Source organism: Eubalaena glacialis, chromosome 8, assembly GCF_028564815.1.
Source record: "Eubalaena glacialis isolate mEubGla1 chromosome 8, mEubGla1.1.hap2.+ XY, whole genome shotgun sequence".
Lineage (NCBI taxonomy): Eukaryota > Metazoa > Chordata > Mammalia > Artiodactyla > Balaenidae > Eubalaena > Eubalaena glacialis.
In genome coordinates, this window is record NC_083723.1 from 62296282 (window position 1) to 62315998 (window position 19717).

A 19717-nucleotide genomic window follows, 5' to 3' on the forward strand; every position below is an offset into this window, starting at 1 on the left:
AAATGATAAACATTTTTATATTAAAGATCTACAAAATAATAAAGCATCTTAATAGTAGTCTTCAAAATACTATCAAAAACCTCAGTCTTCTATATTAAGTGCAATATCCAATACATTTTTATGACTAAAACATTTTCAAAGGCTAGAAAGAAAATATGCTTATTGTAAGAACAATGATGCTTGAGTCAAACAGACCTGTTTTGAATCTCTAATCTGCCACTTTCCAACTTATACATACTTCTTAACTTCTCTAAAACTCAATTTCCTCAGAGATAAAATGGGGGGCCAATGACAGTAACTACCTTAAAGAACTCTTCTGAGGGATAATAAGATAATGCACATGAAAGGTTAGTACAGTACAGTATGTGACATAGTAAGTAACCAATAAATATTAGCTATACTGAGCAGTGACTTTGGGGTCAAGTACCTAACAAACCATTTTCTTAAATAAGATATAGTCATTTTACAAAGAATTGTTTATTTTAAAACTTTTAAAAAACAAACAAAATGGCATGAGAGACAGTTGGGGACATGTCCTCCAATTAAACATCCAGAATTATATTGCAATAATGATAAGGCTAAGAACCACAAATGATTCATTAGGCTGACGTTTGAAGTCTCCTAAGTTACTTTTATCGTGTTCTGGCAGTCACTTCCTATCTATTTGAACACCACACTGTGTTATTCCCAAACTACAATTCAGACGATCTGAAGTGAATTTTATTTTCTTGTCATGAATTCTTAGAGAAAATAATTACCTCATTGGCTTAAACAAACAAAAAAAGCATGGAAAAAATGAACACAAATAAAACCACAGCCATTTACATGTTATGTAGTACAGTAAAGATGGTTATTTAGAAATTTCAAGCAGTTTATCTGGTATCTCTTATTTTCAAACTGTTAACTGTTTCAAATCTCAATCCACTAATCTCTATTGTTTATAATTAGTCTACTCTGAAACATATCTATTATCTTTACTGGAATGATCACAGAGTACTAAATTTTAACAGAAAATTAATCTACAGATCATGCTCCCAAATATTTTACATTTCTCATTTAAAACATTTAAGGTACCAGTTTCAAGATACCCAAAATCTTAGTCCATCAGTATTATTCTGATTGTCACCATTACCTACGTGAATGTTTTCTCTAATTTTTATTTATACTAACCTGAGTCAACAGGGCTTTCCAATGGGTATTTTAAGTGACAGAGCACAGATATGGGTGACAGGAAAACTAGGTCTGGCCTCAGTTAAACTATTTACTAAATATGAGATCTTCAGCAAGTCCCTCAACTTCTCCATGCCTCTTTTTCCTTTTCTAAAAGAGGAGGATCCTACTACCCTCCTTTTCTGACTCACAGGACTATGGCAAATGATAAGAGAAAAACATATGAAAGAATTCTGAAAGGGCACAGTGCTATATAAACGTAATATGAAAACATGTAGGCTGGTTACGTATTAGATTTGGTTAGAATGACCAGTCTATTTAAGGTGCAATTTACGAGAAATTTATTCTTGGAATTATCAGAAAAAAAAAATTGTAACATCTTTACTACATCTTCTGAATAAGGTCTGAGAGCCGTTTTTAAAAAATCCTATTACCACATAAGAAACTGCATTGGACAATGACCTAAGAAAAGTTAAAGCCTCATCCATCCTTTCCAGATTTTTTTTTTAATGGCTATAAGTCTGCTTCACCTTAATGTGCTTTTGTAGTTTTATTAATTAAGTTTAATTAATTAAGCCTGCTTTGCTCTAGGGTTCTTCTGGCAGTTACTTAACCCTCTTTGAAAGTAGTCACAGGTGATCTTTATTTTTCTACTACTGGTTTTTTTTTAACTTATTTTAAATTCCAGTTTTTTTCTCACTTGAACTCCACAGAAAGTAGGTGTAATAAAGAGTTTTTAATTTAAAGAATGAATAAAAAAATTCAAAACTAAGTCAGTAAAAGCAAATGTTCTCTCACTTTTCTGACTCTTCAGCAGATACTCTGCATACACTCTAAAAGGATATTAAAGCTACACATCAACAGAAAAGTCCATTTAATTTACACTATATAGTTTTCCGAGGTTAAAAGATACAAAGCAGGAAAATAAATCAGGATTGATTTTTGAAGGAGGCATATCTGAAGGATGATTTTGAAGAAATGGGACATAAGGGCAGGTGAGAACAAAACATGATAAAAAATTTTTTAACATTGTTTGATTTTTACACAGTCACTGAAATACTGTTATCTCTAAGTCATTAGCTAAATGAGAAACTAGATAGGTTACTGGTCAGGTATGTAGAAACAGAGCTGGAAGCCCTAATATAAGTGATTGTTGAAGATACAGGAGTAGAAATTTTGAGGCAGAAGAGGGTCTGGATACTACTCATTAAAAGATATCAAAAGATAGGAGAATGAGAAAAAATGAAATGAGAATGAGATGAAAAATACAAATAGAACATACACATTAGAAAAGCGCAATTTCAAGGAGAAGGGGAGTAGTCAAAAAACATAGAAAAAATATTAAAGATTGGGTTGGACTACAAAATCCATAATAAATTTAAAGGGGTGATTTTAGTTTAATAGTAAGGATGGATGAGTTAGCAATGGATTAAGGGAAGACTAAGTAGTTAAAAAAAAAAAAGAAGTTAGTGCATTTCACCCATTTAAATGTTCACTGAGGAAAACTTAGAGAAAGTAATATGAAAGCTAAGTAAGGGGAAACCTGAGTAGGTTTAAAGGCAGAAAGGAGGGCTTCATTAGCTCTAACTAATTAAATAAAGCTCATGTTCTATAGTTGAGAGAGTCAGACTTATAAATAAGAATGTTTCAGACCCATGTTAGGCACTTTGGGAGTAGGGAGAGGGGTAACCTGATCTCTGTCACTAAGGAACATAGGAAACTACTCTCAAGCCACTTACTGTTTTTGGTATCACAGTCAGCCCCTATGCTCAGTGGTAGGTATTTAAAAGGTACTCAGAACGTGGTAAGCAAAAAGGCAAAAAGCCCAAATGCAAAATGGTATTAAAAATATAAAATAGCAAAATGAATAAGTCAATAATTTACACTTGAAAACAATTTTAAATAAAATCCAAACCAAAAGTAGAAACCTTTAAAAATGTAACTGCTAGGGGCATGATATCCATGATGTGCAAAGTAATTAAATTTTTAAAAGCATAATATAGGTTTTATTTTGCTATAGCCACCGTAATTTAATAACAGATTTCTTGGATAATTTTACCAAAGAAATAACTTCCTCCTCTGAAACATTCATAAAATTGATGATTTGGGTACCTAACAGTTGTGAAAAGTAAGTGTATTCATAATTCTTTAGTATGAAAAGCAACATTAAAAAAAGTGGAGCATCAAAATATTTTATTTCAAATCTATGTTATGCCTGATCTAATATGTAATTGGAGACATACATTCTAGAGGTTTCTGAATATCATTTTCCTTTTTTTAAAAATTTTTATGAGCAACTTACTATATATTAAATCTGTACCACTTTATTTGACATTTGTTAAAGCTACATAAAAGCCATGCAGAATTTATTTACAATACTGTACATTAAATGATTATGTTTGAAGATTACATAAAAATTTCATACAACTATAACTAACATGGAAAGACATGTGAAACACATTATTTAGGGGTTTTTAAAAATTTTAGGTACAGAATTTTGCAAAGATTATTTTGGTTTATTAAGTGTTATGCAAGCAATAGCTTGAAGTAAGACTGACAAAAACATGCAAATGAGTAGGATTTCAAAATGAAAAAATAAAAACATTTAGCTAAAAGCTAAAATAGCATATAGCTGAAATACTACCAAGTAGCAATGGGAATTTATAAAACAGGAAAAAAAAGGTTACTCTTTAAATGTCTTCATGAATAGGCCCACAGTAATTTTCTATAAAAACATTCAGAAATAAAGTTTCTCAAATTATGTTCATCACATAATTATGTTCATCACAAATCATCAATTATGTTTTCAGTAGTGATTAGAGCTATGAATTTTAAATAATTATTTATTATCCTGTAGGAGAAGTCTTAGTTTTCCCCTTTGGGGACCAGGAGCAAAGAAAACCAATCAGTAAATTTAGATTCAAGTAAAGATCCTGGTACAAATACCATGAACACAGAGTAGAGAGTTGTAATAACCTACAAGTCCACATACTCTTAGCTCTACTTTTAAAACAGAAGTGTAAACTTTAGGTTGTTCAATTTAAGATCTCCTATCAGGAAGTTAAGTACCTCATCCTTCAGAGTTTGGAAAATATCAATAGGTATTTCTTCTCCAGGTGCATCTCTCGGTTTTCACTGTTGTGGCTGAAGTACATTTAGATATTCAGACTGCCCCAACTGATAAGTTGTGTTCCTTCCACAATCAACGTACTGGTACCTCTCCTGGGATATCTGTTCTGAGTGTCCAAAGTAAGTTGTTGTTACAGTAACTCTAAAAATAAAATAAATGGGGAGAAACACTGAATAGTTATATATAAAAAAGCTTTCTAAAGTGAGAACACTTTATATATCAAAATTCTCTCCAGGGAGAAATTATTTGATTAATGATAACTTAATATTGTGGACACGGGCCTCTTAGGGAATATTTCCCCAATAGACAACAGGAATGCTGGCTGAGAAAGCCCTATCCAAAAATAATTATATACAAAAATGTATTTTTTCAAAACACCTATCTTTAATTAAAAATATATTTAGTTCACTGCATTCTTAAAAATAATCACACAGTTCTCTCATCAGAGGAAAAGGTTAATCAAATGTTAGCTAATGGCCCAAATACCCAACCTATAACCTACAATGTTTTCATGGCTTAGGATAACACCCAATTTGCAAACCAGTAACATTACTGGTCGTCACTACTGTTACTGCCTTTACCACAGGCAGCAAGGAATTGGGTATTGAGCTCATTCTTCTCTCTATCCCAATTTCTACCATTTTCCCAAGTTCTTGCAAGGTCCAGATTCACTATTTAGCAGCTGTGTGATCCCTCACTACTTCTCTGAGCTCCTATTTCCTCATGTGTAAAGTGGGATACTATTTACTTCACCTCATTGCACTCCTGTAACGCTTAAAACCCAAATGAGACAGCATTTATACAGATGTGTATACTCTAAGCCAATGTTATACATCTGAAGTTTTTAAACAAAGAATCTTTCAAAAAAAAAATTCGTACTTACTGCATCATGAGTACTATGTTATGCACTTTAATGGATATCAGTGTACAGAAATCACTGTTAAAGAAAAAACAATGTGAATAAATACAAACTATGACATTATAAATTTAAAATAGTTTAATTACAGTTCCTCTTCCTATGTTAAAGCTAATAGAAATACTATTAAGATATAATAAATAAGCATTTAATGATTGAGCATTTTCTGTATCTCAAATGATGATTAATATTTTCATGGCTTCTTATTCTATGCCTTCATACTACAGCAGTTACAGAGTTGTCTACTTATTATTTCTTTTTGTTTACCTTTTGAAATTTTGGTAACCAGTTTATTAGTTACGCAGAATCAGGCTGATATGAAAAGATGATAAAAATTTATCACTATTTTTTACTTAACAAGAGCTAATAATCATTTAGACCTAATTTAAAACCTTTACAACTTCAAACCAGCAATAGAGTTCTAAACATCATTAGCAATTTTAGTCCTCCTATACTAAAACAGAAACAAATACTAGAATATGTGAGATTATGATTCTCATAACATAGTAAATAAAAAGTGCCATGGTGTATATGATCCTAATTCTGAAAAAAAAATTATGTGTATACGTATATATACATTAATGTTATACGTGTTGAAAAGGGAGAAGAGAAGAACAGAGATGATCAGAGGCCGGAAGGAATATTCCAAAATGTGGTCTTGTCACTTCTAAGATGATGGGAAATTAAACATATATATATATATATTCACACCTACACACACTTATTCTTTATAATTTAATGAGAGAAAATAATTAAAAATCAGAACTTACAACATATAACTCATTTCCTCTGCTATGATAGTAGGTACTGTATAATCAATCTGAAGGGCAAAAAATAAAAATAAATCAATAGAGAACAGGATCAAAACATGAAGTATTTCAGATACATTTTATAACTTCAAAGAGTTTGGAAATTTCTCCCTTTATGGCTTTGATTCTAAGACTTTCTCTTACACATGTATGGGATACTTTTCAAAGTCTAGGTCTTTAGGAAATCCCCCATCTCCCTCAACTTAATATGATACACAAAGTTGAGACTCATTTAACTCCTCCAAAGTATTTCATGAATGAAGCTTACCTGTTTCATATCCAGTGGACCAATATTGGTAATGTTGTTTAAGCGTGCCTTTCCAATAACTGTTTTTGAAAACTGAACTTGTGCAGTGATGTTTTCAACTTCAACAGAATAATAGTTATTGTTCGTTATATTTAGTGTGTTCTGAAAAAGAAAGGAGGCACAAAATGTACGAGTTATCTTAGAATAAGCATAACATGAATCAAAATTAATACAGAAGATGACTCTCCAGCTGTGGCTATGCTTAATTTGTTAGGAGGAAGGAAAGTATCACCAAAAATGTCAAAGAACATTCAATGAACCAATTATTTGGTTTTATGCATGAGTACTATGTATATAAAATGCCTACAACGAACACATACTTTTAAAAAGTAGGCCCAGAAAATGTATAGTACAAGAATACAGAAAAATGAATGTTAGAAAATGTATTTGTGGCCTTAGCAAAAATTTAATAAAAAACATTCTAAAATTTCATCTAAATTTTTCTAAATGTTAACACATACGTCCTCACAGACTAAGCTACTTCCGATTCTATTAAATACAAAGACAACCTTTTAAAATGTTAAACACAACTTTAAATAAACTTTCTATTTAAAAAAAATTGGTATTTTAACTTCATGAGTAGAGATTTCTAGCAGGTCACTTTTGAGAAAAAATGGGATAGGTTCAAAACTGGTTGGGAAGAAATGCAGTTGTATCATTTCTATACTTAACTAACAGCTGGGGCCAACTTTTGCAATTCTAACTTAAAACAACTGTTTCAAATTACTTTAGAAAATAGTCAACGAAATAAAAAAGAAAAATGTTAAATCAAGAAGTAACAGATAGGGCTTCCCTGGTGGCATAGTGGTTAAGAATCCACCTGCCAAGGCAGAGGACATGGGTTCAATCCCTGGCCCGGGAAGATCGCACATGCCACGGAGCAACTAAGCCCATGCACCACAACTACTGAGCCTGCGCTCTAGAACCGGCATGCCACAACTACTGAAGCCCGTGTGCCTAGAGTCCGTGCTCCGCAACAAGAAAAGCCAACACAATGAGAAGCCCATACACCTCAATGAAGAGTAGCCCCTGCTCGCCGCAACTAGAGAAAGCCTGTGCACAGCAATGAAGACCCAACAGAGCCAAAAAAACACAAAACAAAACAAAACCCACAAATAAATTTATAAAAAAAAATTTTTCTGAATTAAAAAAGAAAAATTTTCAATCAGGTTGATTGAATCCATGGATGCAGAACTGGTGGATATGGAGGGCAGACTACATGTTAATAGTCAGGCCTAGATAGAAGTAAAGATGTACATTACGGTATTTTTCAAATGTCTTTTAAGGATAATTAAACATATTCATAAGTAGAAAGACAATAAGTATTACTAAAAAAGAGTAAGAGTAGTAATATATACTACTCATTTTAAGAAACAAAAGTAATACTATATAATTACATTTTTCAAAATACTGATAGAAAACCTACAGAAATCTCAGCTTTTTATCTGTCATCCAGTTAAACCTAATGTTTATCTATATAATAAACCTATTTCCTATTTAATGTTCACACTTTCTCAATTTAGTCAAGTACTAGTACCCCAAAATGTGGGAATTCCTGAATAATTATTTAAAATAAAGATATTTACATTTAAATATACTTTCTGGTATCTAAAAGGGACCAGCACATGGATTTTATTATTTTTCATTATAAATTTACAGTTATTTGATACTAAAACAGGCTCCGGAGGTTGCCCCAAAATATCGGGCCATTGTTTTAAACACCACACAAAAAGGGAAAATTTCTTTTTCCAAATGGCTGTTAAAGTGGAAAAATACCCAACAATAATTCCCCAATGATAGGAAATGATTTACAATTAGTACTGTTATGTTTTATGCATATATATTTTTTCCATGTATATAGTTTTTTTTTTCGGCCGCGCAGTGCAGCTTGTGGGATCTTTTTTTAAAAAATATTTATTTACTTAGGCTGCGCCGGGTCTTCGTTGCGGCACACGGGATCTTTAGTTGCGGCATGCAGGCTTCTTAGTGGCAGCATGTGGACTTCTTAGCTGTGGCATGCATGCGGGATCTAGTTCCCTGACCAGGGATCAAACCCGGGCCCCTTCTGCATTGGGAGCGCAGAGTCTTACCCACTGGACCACCAGGGAAGTCCCAGCTTGTGGGATCTCAGGGATCTTAGTTCCCCAACCAGGGATGGAACCTGGGCCCTCAGTAGTGAAAGTGCAGAGTCCTAACCACTGGACTGCTAGGGAATTCCCAGGGTTTTTAAAATTTTTGTGTGTGTTTTTTAAAGGTTGACAACGTTTGACAGTACGCCATGAGGATAAATGAATTCATGGGAGTTCTTTTTTTCCTGTAATTAAGTAGTAATTCCACTTTAACACACATTCCCTTTCACTTCCTGTCCCTCTAAATCCCCCTCCTCCCAGCCAGCACCACAGGCATCTCTACCTCAACCTCAAGCATACCAGCCACCTCTTTGAGGAAAACCAACTGAAGTCCAATATCACTCTTCCAAACAAATCACTGCCACACAGATGTACCTTAAAGCCTGAAGCAATATATATATTCCTTTTTAATAATGCGGTGGTTTGCAAACCATGCTTTTTTCAAATAAATGTTAACATGTAAAACAGGTACAAGACCTTCTCTGAGGTGTTTGTTTGTTTGTTTTCAAGTGTGGGAAGGCTGTAGAGTCCTAAAAACCACTGTCCTGAAAAACACAAATTTTCACACATACTAATTTGCAAGAGAAATCAAACAGTCACTTGTTCTCTACCTTTTAAAACAAAGGAATGGTCTGTTAAAGATGGCAAAAATTGTGTTTCACAAAACACAAGGAAATGAAAATGTTACATGTATAACATCTATTGAACTATATTAATGTCTGGCTAGAAGCTATTCAGTCAAATGTTGAAAAGTAAATAGATTGTAATTACTTTTTTCCCAGTAATTAATTGGTTTGTTTATTTTACCCTCCCAAAGGCATCTTCAAATGCTAAATGATTCTGTATACACAGAATTTGCCATTTTCAGCACAATTAGAAATGACAGAAAAGGTCAATACAGCACACATACAGAAAGAGAACTGAGTGTTACCTTTAATGTTCTCTCAATAAGGACAAAGGTGCTGCTTAACATGATAAAAGAATGAAGTCAAATATTTTTAATATAAATATGTACTTACCGTGATATTTAAATATATTGTACGCTTTTGAATATCATAACTGACGTATGCCGATTTTACACCAATGTATTTCACGTCGATAGAGCGAGGGAAAAGGAAAAACACAGCCAGTCCAGAAAGAAGCAGACAGACAAACACAGAAGCCATCACATACAGTTTTCTGAAAAGGAAAATGGAATATTTAAATATACATGCATCAAAAATTACATAATGAAACATTTAGAGAAGACATTTTCATTTTGAATTTTTCCCCTTTTGTACCAGCAGGAAAAGATGTATGATTTTTACCAACTTTTTACATTATAAAAGTATTGAACAGGGTTAGTTTTGAATCTATTAAGTGTTAAAATGGTCTCCTTTAAAGACATATTTACATTTTTGGAGACTAGGATTTCAGGCTTATTATAGATAGAACATTTACTGTGGTGATTCCCAAACCAGGCTGCTCATTAGAATCAAGCTGGGGAGCTTTATAAAAGTATAGATTTCAAGACTCCCTGATGAATTCACTGAAACAGAATTTTCACATTGAGTTTTACCATTATATGATTCCCTAAAGTGACTGCTCATCAGAACCACCTATGAAGCCCTTAAAAATGTAATGACATAACCATATGCTTCATCAGTCTCACTAAGTCCGTTTTGAGTCTCCTCATCCGAAAGTATTTATGTACTCTTTATTTATTTTTTAATTTATTTATTTTTAAAATTTATTTATTTATTTATTTTTGGCTGCATTGGGTCCTCGTTGCTACACATGGGCTTTCTCTAGCTGCGGTGAGGGGGGGCTACTGTTCTTTGTGGTGCGCGGGCTTCTCATTGCAGTGGCTTCTCTTGTTGCGGAGCACGGGCTTTAGGCACGCAGGCTTCAGTAGTTGCAGCATGCGTGCTCAGTAGTTGTGGCTCACGGGCTCTAGAGCACAGGCTCAGTAGTTGTGGCACACGGGCTTAGTTGCTCCGCGGCATGTGGGATCTTCCCGGACCAGGGCTCGAACCCGTGTCTCCTGCATTGGCAGGAAGATTCTTAACCACTGCGCCACCAGGGAATTCCCTGTACTCCTTTTTAAAAATATTGTTTACATTAATCATGTCTGCTTTGAAGATGCTGTTAAACTGTTTCTTTAAAATCAAGAAAGGGGATATTATTATGCAGAGATAAGACAAGGAAAAAAAAAAAACTCCCGTGACTTTGCTATTCATCTGCCTCCCAGATGGAAGTGTTTCTCTTCCATCTCTCACTCTTTATTTCCATAGATGAAAACTGCCTCTTATCTTTAAGTTTACCATCAAAACTAGAGTTTCAAGACACTGCAGTCGGCCCTCCAGTATTTGTGGGTTTCAAATCTCTGAATTCAACCAACCATGGATCAAAATTTCCCTCTACGGTGGTTGAATCCACAGATTTGAAACCTCAGATGTGGAGGGTCGACTGTACTATGCCATTTTATATGAGGGACTTGAGCATCAGCAGATTTTGGTATATGCAAGGGCTCCTGGAAGCAATCTCCCCATGGACACTCAGGGACAAAAGAATTTCCCTGGTTTCTCCAATAAACAGCACTCTGTCAAAGCCCATAGCACCCTTCTTTTGGTTTCTTTTTCTGTCTTGCATGTCACTTACTTTATCTTTTCCTTATATTCTAGCCATCCAAAAAATTCTTGCTTTATCCTTTCCTCCATCCTCTCTTCCCTAAAGAGAGATTTCTACCTAAACGCCCTTATGGATCGCATCTTACCCCTCACAACAGTTATTTCAAGTACATCTTGCAGATGTTTTATAAATGTTTCTGAGTATTTTAAGTTGCCCAAGTTAAGAAAAGAGAGCAAAATGGTTTATCAAAAAACAAAATAAAACAAACAAAAATTCACTAAATCACTACTACTTGACCTATACTGCTGTCTGGAGCAAAGAGAGAAGTTCCCACTCACTCACTCTGGACTTCCAACCTGAGTAGGGTGGTGATCACTACTGGATTACCTAATAGGTAGTTTAAACACACACTTATAGTACCCATTATACACCAAAACACCTTAAAAAGAGTTTAAAAATCATGATAAAAATGTGAACTTTGTTGGATTTTTTTACACTTTAGTGTTTTTATTTCTCACGGGCAGGTGAGCCCACCACACTCTGGTACCTAGGGCCTGTAAGTCAGCTCTAGGTGTGAATATATGAATCAGTATTCTAAATTACTTTGTACCCAAAGCTTACAGCCATAACAAATATTACTGAACCTGGTGGGACAATAAAATAACATTCCACTTAGTATTTAATACCAAATTGAAAAATTGGCTAGTTCACTGATGAAGTACATAGATCTCCATTACAAAACTCATCGGTAATAATTTTTCTTATGGCTCTAGGGACAGTAACAGAATCCTGCAAAGTATACAGTACTGATGAAGTTATGAAGGTTGTGTGGTTTATTTGGACTCAAGTTACAATTCTATATCTGCCATTTCATATTTGCAGTATTTTAGGTAATTTACTCTTTTCCTCCATTTTAAAACCTGTAGGTTTGTTTCGAGGATTAAATGACATAGCTAAAGTATGGAGACAAAAGCAATTAACAATTTCTTGACTCTTGACTACCTCATCACAACTCCAACTTACAAAGAACCACAGTTTTCCCAAAATATTATAATTTTACTACATATTGAGAGTTACTGTTTTTTATTAAAAATCTGAAACTCCTAAAAATTCTTGAGGAGCTTCCTGTAAGTTCTCAGATTTCTTAGCTTACTACAGGTGCCAGGATCTGGTCCTTGTTATTTTCTCTAGCCTCATCTCTACCACTTTCCCACAGTGCTGTTTACTTTAGCCATACATCTGAAGGCTCGAGCACTCCTCTGGCCCTTTCAGGTGCTATTCCCTCTGCTTGTTACGGTTAGGAAATCAACCCTAATTTCTTGCACATTCATAACTGTCTATATATTATATAATAAAGGGTCAGACTGACTGTTTATAAACTCCTGGGTTCATTTTCTTTCCATAAAGACTTAGACATGCTGTTCTACTGCTTATGTGTTTAAAGCATTGTGGTCAAGAAGTAACATGCCAATCTGATTTTCTATCCCTTATAAATTAATTGATCCTTTGCTTGGATGCTCAAAGGGGCTTTTCAGTCTTTTGTTCTTACCTTTGAAGTCCAGTAATTTCACTAATTATTTCCAAAATTATGGTATGTCTTTTCTTTTTTAAAACTTTTTAAAAAAATATTTACTTATTTATTTGGCTGTGCCGGGTCTTAGTTGTGGCACGCAGGATCTTCTTGCCTCATGCGGGATCTAGCTCCCTGACCGGGGATCAAACCCGGGCCCCCTGCATGGGGGGCATGGAGACTTAGCCACTGGGCCACCAGGGAAGTCCTTGTCTTTTCAATATGTAGATTCACGTATTGCTTTACTTCAGGGAAGTGATCTTGAATTAAATGTTTGCTATTTGTTCAGTTTGCCTCCTTTGATTTTCTTCAGGGACTCCAATTACATTTATGCTCAATTTCCTTGGCTTGTGTTCTACACCATTTCTCTCAAGTACTTTTCAAGAACTTACCACAATCAGGAATCCTTTTTTTATTTAATGACATAAAGTATATGACGGTATAACTTAAGAACCTGATAGCATTTTTCCTTTGAATAGTTCTAATTAAAATATTTATTTATACATAATGTAAAGAGCAAAAAATACAAAAAGAAAAACCTGCCATTTTCTTATAATCACTTACGTTCTTCTTGGCCTTAATCTCTGATCACTGTATGGAATTAATGCCACCAGTTGGTTTTCTTGTCCTGAAAGTAAAAGAATTAGATTTAGAAATTTATTAACATGATTAATTAAAAATATAGTGGTTCCTCATCAAAGTCTGGTTTGGAAAGACCAGAATACTATCTGGTTCTCATCTCATCCCTTCAGTAAACTGCTCTCAACATCTTCAAAAATTATCCAGTAGCAGCTGAGTTCCAAAAACACAAAAACACAGCTGAGTTGTATTTTTTCATACCTAGATTTCTAGCTAATTTTAAGAATGAGAAAGAGTAACTCTTTCTTCCAGAGAAAAAAAATCCAAAAAGTCCCAGCTTTCAGAAGATCTGAATTTACCAGGCCTTCCTTCACCCAATCAGTTTTCTATTCCCCCCAGTTTTCCATTAAGACTTCAATTTGATTATCTGAATGAGAGCAGAAAAAACATATTGTTACCGCTGTCCTGAAACCCCTATAGCTGCCGAGGTTCCTACACTATCTCCCCTGAAAACCAAAACTGACACATATTAAGTCTCATGCTCCAAGAACTCCTATTTATACAGTCTTCCAGGACTCTTTCAGGTCACACCCCTCTCCACATTAAGTCACTTCAAAATTCAGTATTTCTTTCTTGGGTTGAGCATTATCCACATGCTTTAATGGATAAATGGACTTTTAAATGCCAATTTTCCAATCTTATCACAACTTGGCTCTTTGTATTAACTATCAAAGCACCGCAGTCAAGTTCTCTTTTAAAGCTTTCCATAATACTTTCATTATTCCTCCCTGCTCCCTCCACAAGTCTCCCCTCATCTACACTCCCCCTACCATACCCACATATAAATAATATATACAATATGTATGTGTGTGTGTGTGTGTGTGTGTGTACATATCCTGTCTTGTTTGGTGGTATTCATCTGTCTAAACTGCAACTGGTTAAAACCAACCCTTTGGCTACTATGCCTATATCCACATAGCTAAAAGTAGATAAAGAAAAACAAACAACTATGCTCACTAGTCTCATTTAGATTACTATCTCAGGTGGCCCTTAATAATGCCACCTATACTTCTCTAGTTCATACTCTCAATCTGGGGAATTCCCTGGTGTTCCAGTGGTTAGGACTCTGTACTTTCACTGCCGTAGGGCCGGATGCGATCCCTCGTCAGGGATCCCACAAGCCGTGAGGCATGGCCCAAAAAAAAAGTGCATACTCTTAATCTGACTCTCCCAAACTACAATTTCATAACTTCCACTTTCTCTTCAAACCTCCAATATCTTCTCCCCTATCCTTACTCTCAGCTCATGATGTGGCAAAGAGAACTTTCACAAGCTACCACCACATCTACCTACCCACCCACCTGCCTCTGCGTCCATATACTCTACCTTCCCTTCTACTGCTAGGAGCAAACTGCCCATGCTCCTCTGGAGGAGCAGCCCTCTGCACTTGTGCACCAGATCTAATAATTGTCCTCTGTTGCCTGCATTATCAATGTTTTCTCTATGGAAAAATCTCATCAGCATACAAACATATTATTCATTCCATGTTTAAAAAATTCTTCTCCTGATGTATAGCCCCCTCTAGCTACCACCTCTTCTCTCCTTTTCCTCTAAAACAGCAAAACTCCTCAAAAAAGCTATTTTCTGACTATAACTTTGCTCCTTCTATGTACTCCTGATCCTACTCTATACATGCTATACATTCTTTTGCAGGCTACCAAAACTGCTCTTTTAAAGGTGGCCTCTAAATCACCAAATCCCATGGCCAGTTCTCAGTCCTCACATTACTTGATCAGGTCTAACATAGTTGATCAATCTACCAAGGAGTACATCTTCTTCATTTATCTTCTAGGACACCACAAAGGGATTTCCTACTTCTACTCTAGCTGCTCTTTTTAGTGTCCTTTGCTAATTCTTTCTCATGTCACTGACCCAAAATGTTGCAATGCCCCAAAGTTCAGTGCTAAAGTCTCTTCTGTTTTCTATTCACACTGACAACCTTGGTGCTCTCATCCAACTCACCTAAAGTATCATCTATACACTGATGACTCCAGCCTAGGCCTTGCATCTGAATTCCAGGCCCTTATTATAACTAACTTCCTATTGAACATATCCACTTAGATGTCAAATATGCATCTCCAAACTTACATATCTAAAACTGAGCTCCTGATCTCTCATCTGACACATACACTCAAACCTTCTTTTCTCCATTTTAATAAATGGCTACTCCGTTCTTCCAGTTGCTCAGACAAAAAATACCTCTGAATTCCTCCTCAATCTTACTATCCACAATGCACATCCAGGCTGCTAAAAATGTCTACTAGCTATACCTCAAAAATATAGTATCCAGATTGCAAAAATGAGACTCCAGCCCTCCCCCTGCCCCCAGCCTGGTGCATTAATACCTTTAACTACAATAATCCTTTTATTCTCAAATACCTACTACCTCTGCAAAGATAAAGCCTTATATTGTCATTTTGTCCTCCCCTCGGGGTCTCTCCAGGGTCAAATAACAACTTCAACCAAGCAGAAAATGAGAATAGTACAAGGTACTTTTACTATTGCTACTTATTGCCATTGGTACTAAAGTAGCCTACAAACAGCAGGTGGAGATTACTCCCTACTGACTTCCCCTATGACACGCCACAAACTGATTTTTTTTCCCTATATGGCTCATCTTCATATACCATCCCTCTTCATGTAGATCCTTTAAAAAATAACTAATTAGTGCATGACCAGCTTATTATTATTCTTTAAATAACAAATCAAAAATATTAGGTCACCACATTACTTAAATTGCTCCTAACACTCAATATGGCAAGGTGACTGTGATATGACTTCTACTGATGCCAAATAGGACTAAAAGTTTACAGTCAAGAGATGCTGCATATCTGCTATAATTGCAGGTGGGAAAGACAAGATAGTGGAGGTAGAAGAGTGGTTTTCATTATTGCTTTAGGATCCTAATTAAAATCTTTATGTTTGTTTCTTTGTGTCCTTTTGACTGAAGATAACTGATATGAAGTTTTAACTGTAATTCTAAGTCTTTAAAACATAAAGGGTTGTGCTCAGACCCACGGATTTCATAGTATTTGTGCAAACACCTGGAATCATTCTTTAAATAAAAAACAGTGCAATAACACATACCCCTAGGAATTCTTCCTGTTCCTTGACAAGTGGGGCAAGTGACACTATCTCTTCCTGTAAATTCCACATATGGAAACTGAGAGACATCTCCACTTCTTCCATCTTCATTATGGACTTCACTATTAACCAGTCCATTCCTCATATTTTCAGTTGATGTGACTCCATCATAAGCATCTTCTTTATTTGAATGTAAGGGCAAATGAGAAAAAGACTTTCCCATGTCTAAGAAAAAAAAAAAAATCTTACAGTAAACTTCAGTCAAGAAGTATACTCAAGAACATTATACGATATTTATACTGATCAAATTAATTTAGAACAACCTTCAAGGGAGCGTTCAAATCACTATCTGGATTAGAATTATACTCAATCAAAATAATGTCTGAAACAAGGGAGCCATTTACTAGAGTCCAAAAGTGTTTTTGTAACAAAATATTATGAAATGATATCATATCAGAGTTATGATAACAATGGGCTTTCAAACAACATTAAAATTTGACAAAAGTCTCCACTTTCTCAGAGTTCTCTGAAAAGAAACACATGGACTTCACTTTTCTTAGAATAAAACAAAAACACATTCTACCTTTAAATCAATTAGCACTGAAGGCAAAAGCTGCTTTGGGCAGATTACAACTAGGTATCACCAGGAAATATCAAAGCAGTATTTTTCAGCCTTTTAAAATTCATGCCCCTATGTGATAAATAAAATCCCCAATCTTTCTCATCCTCACATTTCTTGCTTTAAACATTTAAATACTTGCAACAAAAAACAGCTCAAAAAACAAACCTCCAGATTTTTCTTTCATTCAACAGTTGGTGGAGTTAAAATTATGAAATTAATGTTCTAAAATATTGACTATAATTCACCAATACAAAGCAGCAAAATTTAGAACATTAATTTCAAAATTTTAGGATGACAGTATCAAAAATACAGGAGGGAAATTAAATATAAATTTAAAGACAAATAAAAATAATTAATGCTAGTACCTATATCAAAATAACCTCCGTAGGTAGGTAATGCAGTAACAGTGCAGTTAAAGTCACAATTTTAAGGATTAAAAAAACTTAAAAAGTCATATATTCTAATCGGTTGATATTCTGAGGACAAATTAACAAAGCGGGAAAGCTGAATTTAAAAATACAATCCTTCTCTTTCTAAATTTGACCATATATTTTTTATCAGTTCCTAAAAATAGGTTATTAAAGACATTCATATAAAGAGACATATTTCTTTAAAAAATTCTAACTGATGTGAATGAGGAAAACTGACACTCAAAATAATTCAATTTATCTTATGCTATGAAGAAAAGTTTGCTTTTTAAAACTGGCATGCCATCCATGTGTTAGGGTCACACAAACACACTGTAAACAGCAGGTTAAAAAATTATACGACTAGTAGACAAACTTAAAACTTCAGAATGATGAATAAAGATGCTGATTTTTACTATTTTGAAAAAATTTATATACACATTGCCCATTAAGTTCAAAAACGTAAATGATTTATGACTCCTAAAAATGCATTATTTTCTCTTGATTTTGCTCGAAGACATTACATGCAAGCCAAACCAATACTTGCCAGTCACAGGTGGTTCAGGGGTGAATTAACGTCACTGTCCCCACACACTTTGACCTTGGGGGTCTATGTGGAATATTAGATGAGCTGGGATCAATGGGCCTCAGCTGCACCCTTTTACGATCTCAGTTAACAGAGGTATAGGGTGCCTCCCACTGGAATGCCTTAAGAGGGGAAAAGACACAGAAGGCAAAAACAGGTGGCTCTCAGTCTGGGCCTGCTTTCTATACTTACGTAACAGTTGCCTTGATACTTTCGACCTTGGACTGGTGTTTGTTTCATCAAGGCTAATGGACAAGTGCCAGACTTCGTCAGGTACTGGGCATCCCTGCCCTCCCTACTGGATTTTCCCCAGAGCACTACTAAGTTCAACAACTTTTATTCTTGGAGACTCCTTAGTTTATTATAAAGAGGTGCTAGACCGCTGTGCTCAATATTTTTATCAAACTCCTGTAATTTACTGAAAACCAACCCGAACTTTAGACTCCTTACGGAAAAATGAAAAAAAAAGTACATGACTCCATCCAATTTAAATGGATCGTGGTCTTCTGAACGAAGTAAGTCGGCGCCTTTCATAAGCTGCATCAACAAAACCCAGAATACAGCCTGCCTACTTTGGAAAGGTTAAAGATAAAATACAGGCAGTCGGGCAAGAAACCTCAAAAAGAGGAAAACTAGGGGCCACCTGGCCACTCAAGGTGTGGGGACCTGGAATCTCTCCCGTGCGCCCGGCTAGGGCCGAAGCCCGGAGCCCCTAGGCCGGAAGCTGGGCCCGGATAAGAGGTGATGACACACCTCCATAACCCAGCCCAGAGCGCCTCCCCGGTCTCCGCGCGCGCCCAGCGGCCCCGTAGCCTCCCCTCCTCCACCTCCTCATCCGGCTCGGCTCTTCCCAGGGCGCCCGCTCGGCCCCGCTCCATAAGGGGACCTGGAGGCTGCGCGTCCCGGGTCGCTCACCGGCATGCGGGGTGCTACGCAGTCCCGAGTTGCTCCGGCGCGGACAGGCCCGAAGACAGGGTCACGGAGTCCGCAGTCCCGGGTGCTGGGGCTAGAGCAACGGGCCTGCAGCGCTGGGTCGCCGCAGGGCACGGGTGGGGGAGGGGTAGCACAATAACCTTAACAGCTGAGGCCCCTCGCTGCTGCAACCTGCGCCCGAGCCTGCGCAGAGCACTCCCGGAGAGGAGGAGGTGTGGCCCGGAAGCGTGCATCACGCATGCGTTCTTCCTCCGTCTTCCTAAAGCGCTGAAGGGAGCGTCCTAAACCGGAACTGTGCTTGTGCGCTTTCCGTTTCGTTACCTTGGTCTCCCAAAACTTAGAGGTAAAATTTGGCTGCTCTATCACTGGAAGATTTGAAAGTACTAGTCCCCCCTCCGTTTTTGCCTGTCCGGCTATTTCCCTTTGCAGAGGGGAAAGACGTGTACTGCCTGCCTCAGCCCTGAGCTGAGCAGCCTCTTCGTCCACGCCCTTCAAGTGGTCCCTGACACTCGCGACGCTGGGAAGTGAGATAAACTGGTTGGTAGACACATGTCTGGTAGCCGAAAAGTCACATCTATTTTAACTTAGAACCTCTTTATTACTAGAAGGAAACAGCCATGGTTTTGTTTTGATTGTTTTTGTTTTTGCACGTGGTGTCACCCTCCTCCCCCCAGTGCTTAGGGAGATCCTCGCTCAAATCCCAGTGTTTCAGCTCATCGCTGTGACTTGGGGCTTCTCTCCCTAACATTTCAAACGGTGGGTAATCTCATGGAGAAAATGAAAATAACAATACAGAGTTGTTTTG

At 36.3% G+C, this 19717-nt stretch overlaps 1 protein-coding gene across 3 annotated transcripts; it reads right to left on the bottom strand.

Moving 5' to 3' along the window:
- Positions 1 to 3643: 3643 nt before the first annotated feature.
- Positions 3644 to 19115, bottom strand: TMEM106B (transmembrane protein 106B). Of its 3 annotated transcripts, none has more exons than XM_061197746.1 (9): positions 18895 to 19115; positions 17941 to 18101; positions 16368 to 16589; positions 13206 to 13269; positions 9481 to 9640; positions 6294 to 6434; positions 5987 to 6036; positions 5184 to 5237; positions 3644 to 4441 (listed from the first exon to the last, which is right to left on the bottom strand). In XM_061197746.1, the coding sequence occupies exons 3-9, from the start codon at positions 16585 to 16587 to the stop codon at positions 4303 to 4305; spliced, it is 828 nt and encodes a 275-aa protein (XP_061053729.1). In that variant the 5' UTR covers positions 16588 to 16589; positions 17941 to 18101; positions 18895 to 19115; the 3' UTR covers positions 3644 to 4302. The 3 variants fall into 3 exon arrangements, with proteins under 3 accessions (XP_061053729.1, XP_061053730.1, XP_061053728.1); XM_061197747.1 differs by lacking the exon at positions 18895 to 19115 and adding an exon at positions 18807 to 18823; XM_061197745.1 differs by lacking the exon at positions 17941 to 18101.
- Between the last annotated feature and the right edge of the window lie 602 nt (positions 19116 to 19717).

Coding starts and splice junctions, on each gene's coding strand:
- TMEM106B (XM_061197745.1), bottom strand. CDS start 16,587: ATGGGAAAGTCTTTTTCTCATTTGCCCTTACATTCAAATAAAGAAGAT. Junction 9,641..13,205: donor AGATTAAGGCCAAGAAGAAC/GTAAGTGATTAT, acceptor TTTCCTTTTCAG/AAAACTGTATGTGATGGCTT. Junction 6,435..9,480: donor CAATATATTTAAATATCACG/GTAAGTACATAT, acceptor TTTCTTTTTCAG/AACACACTAAATATAACGAA.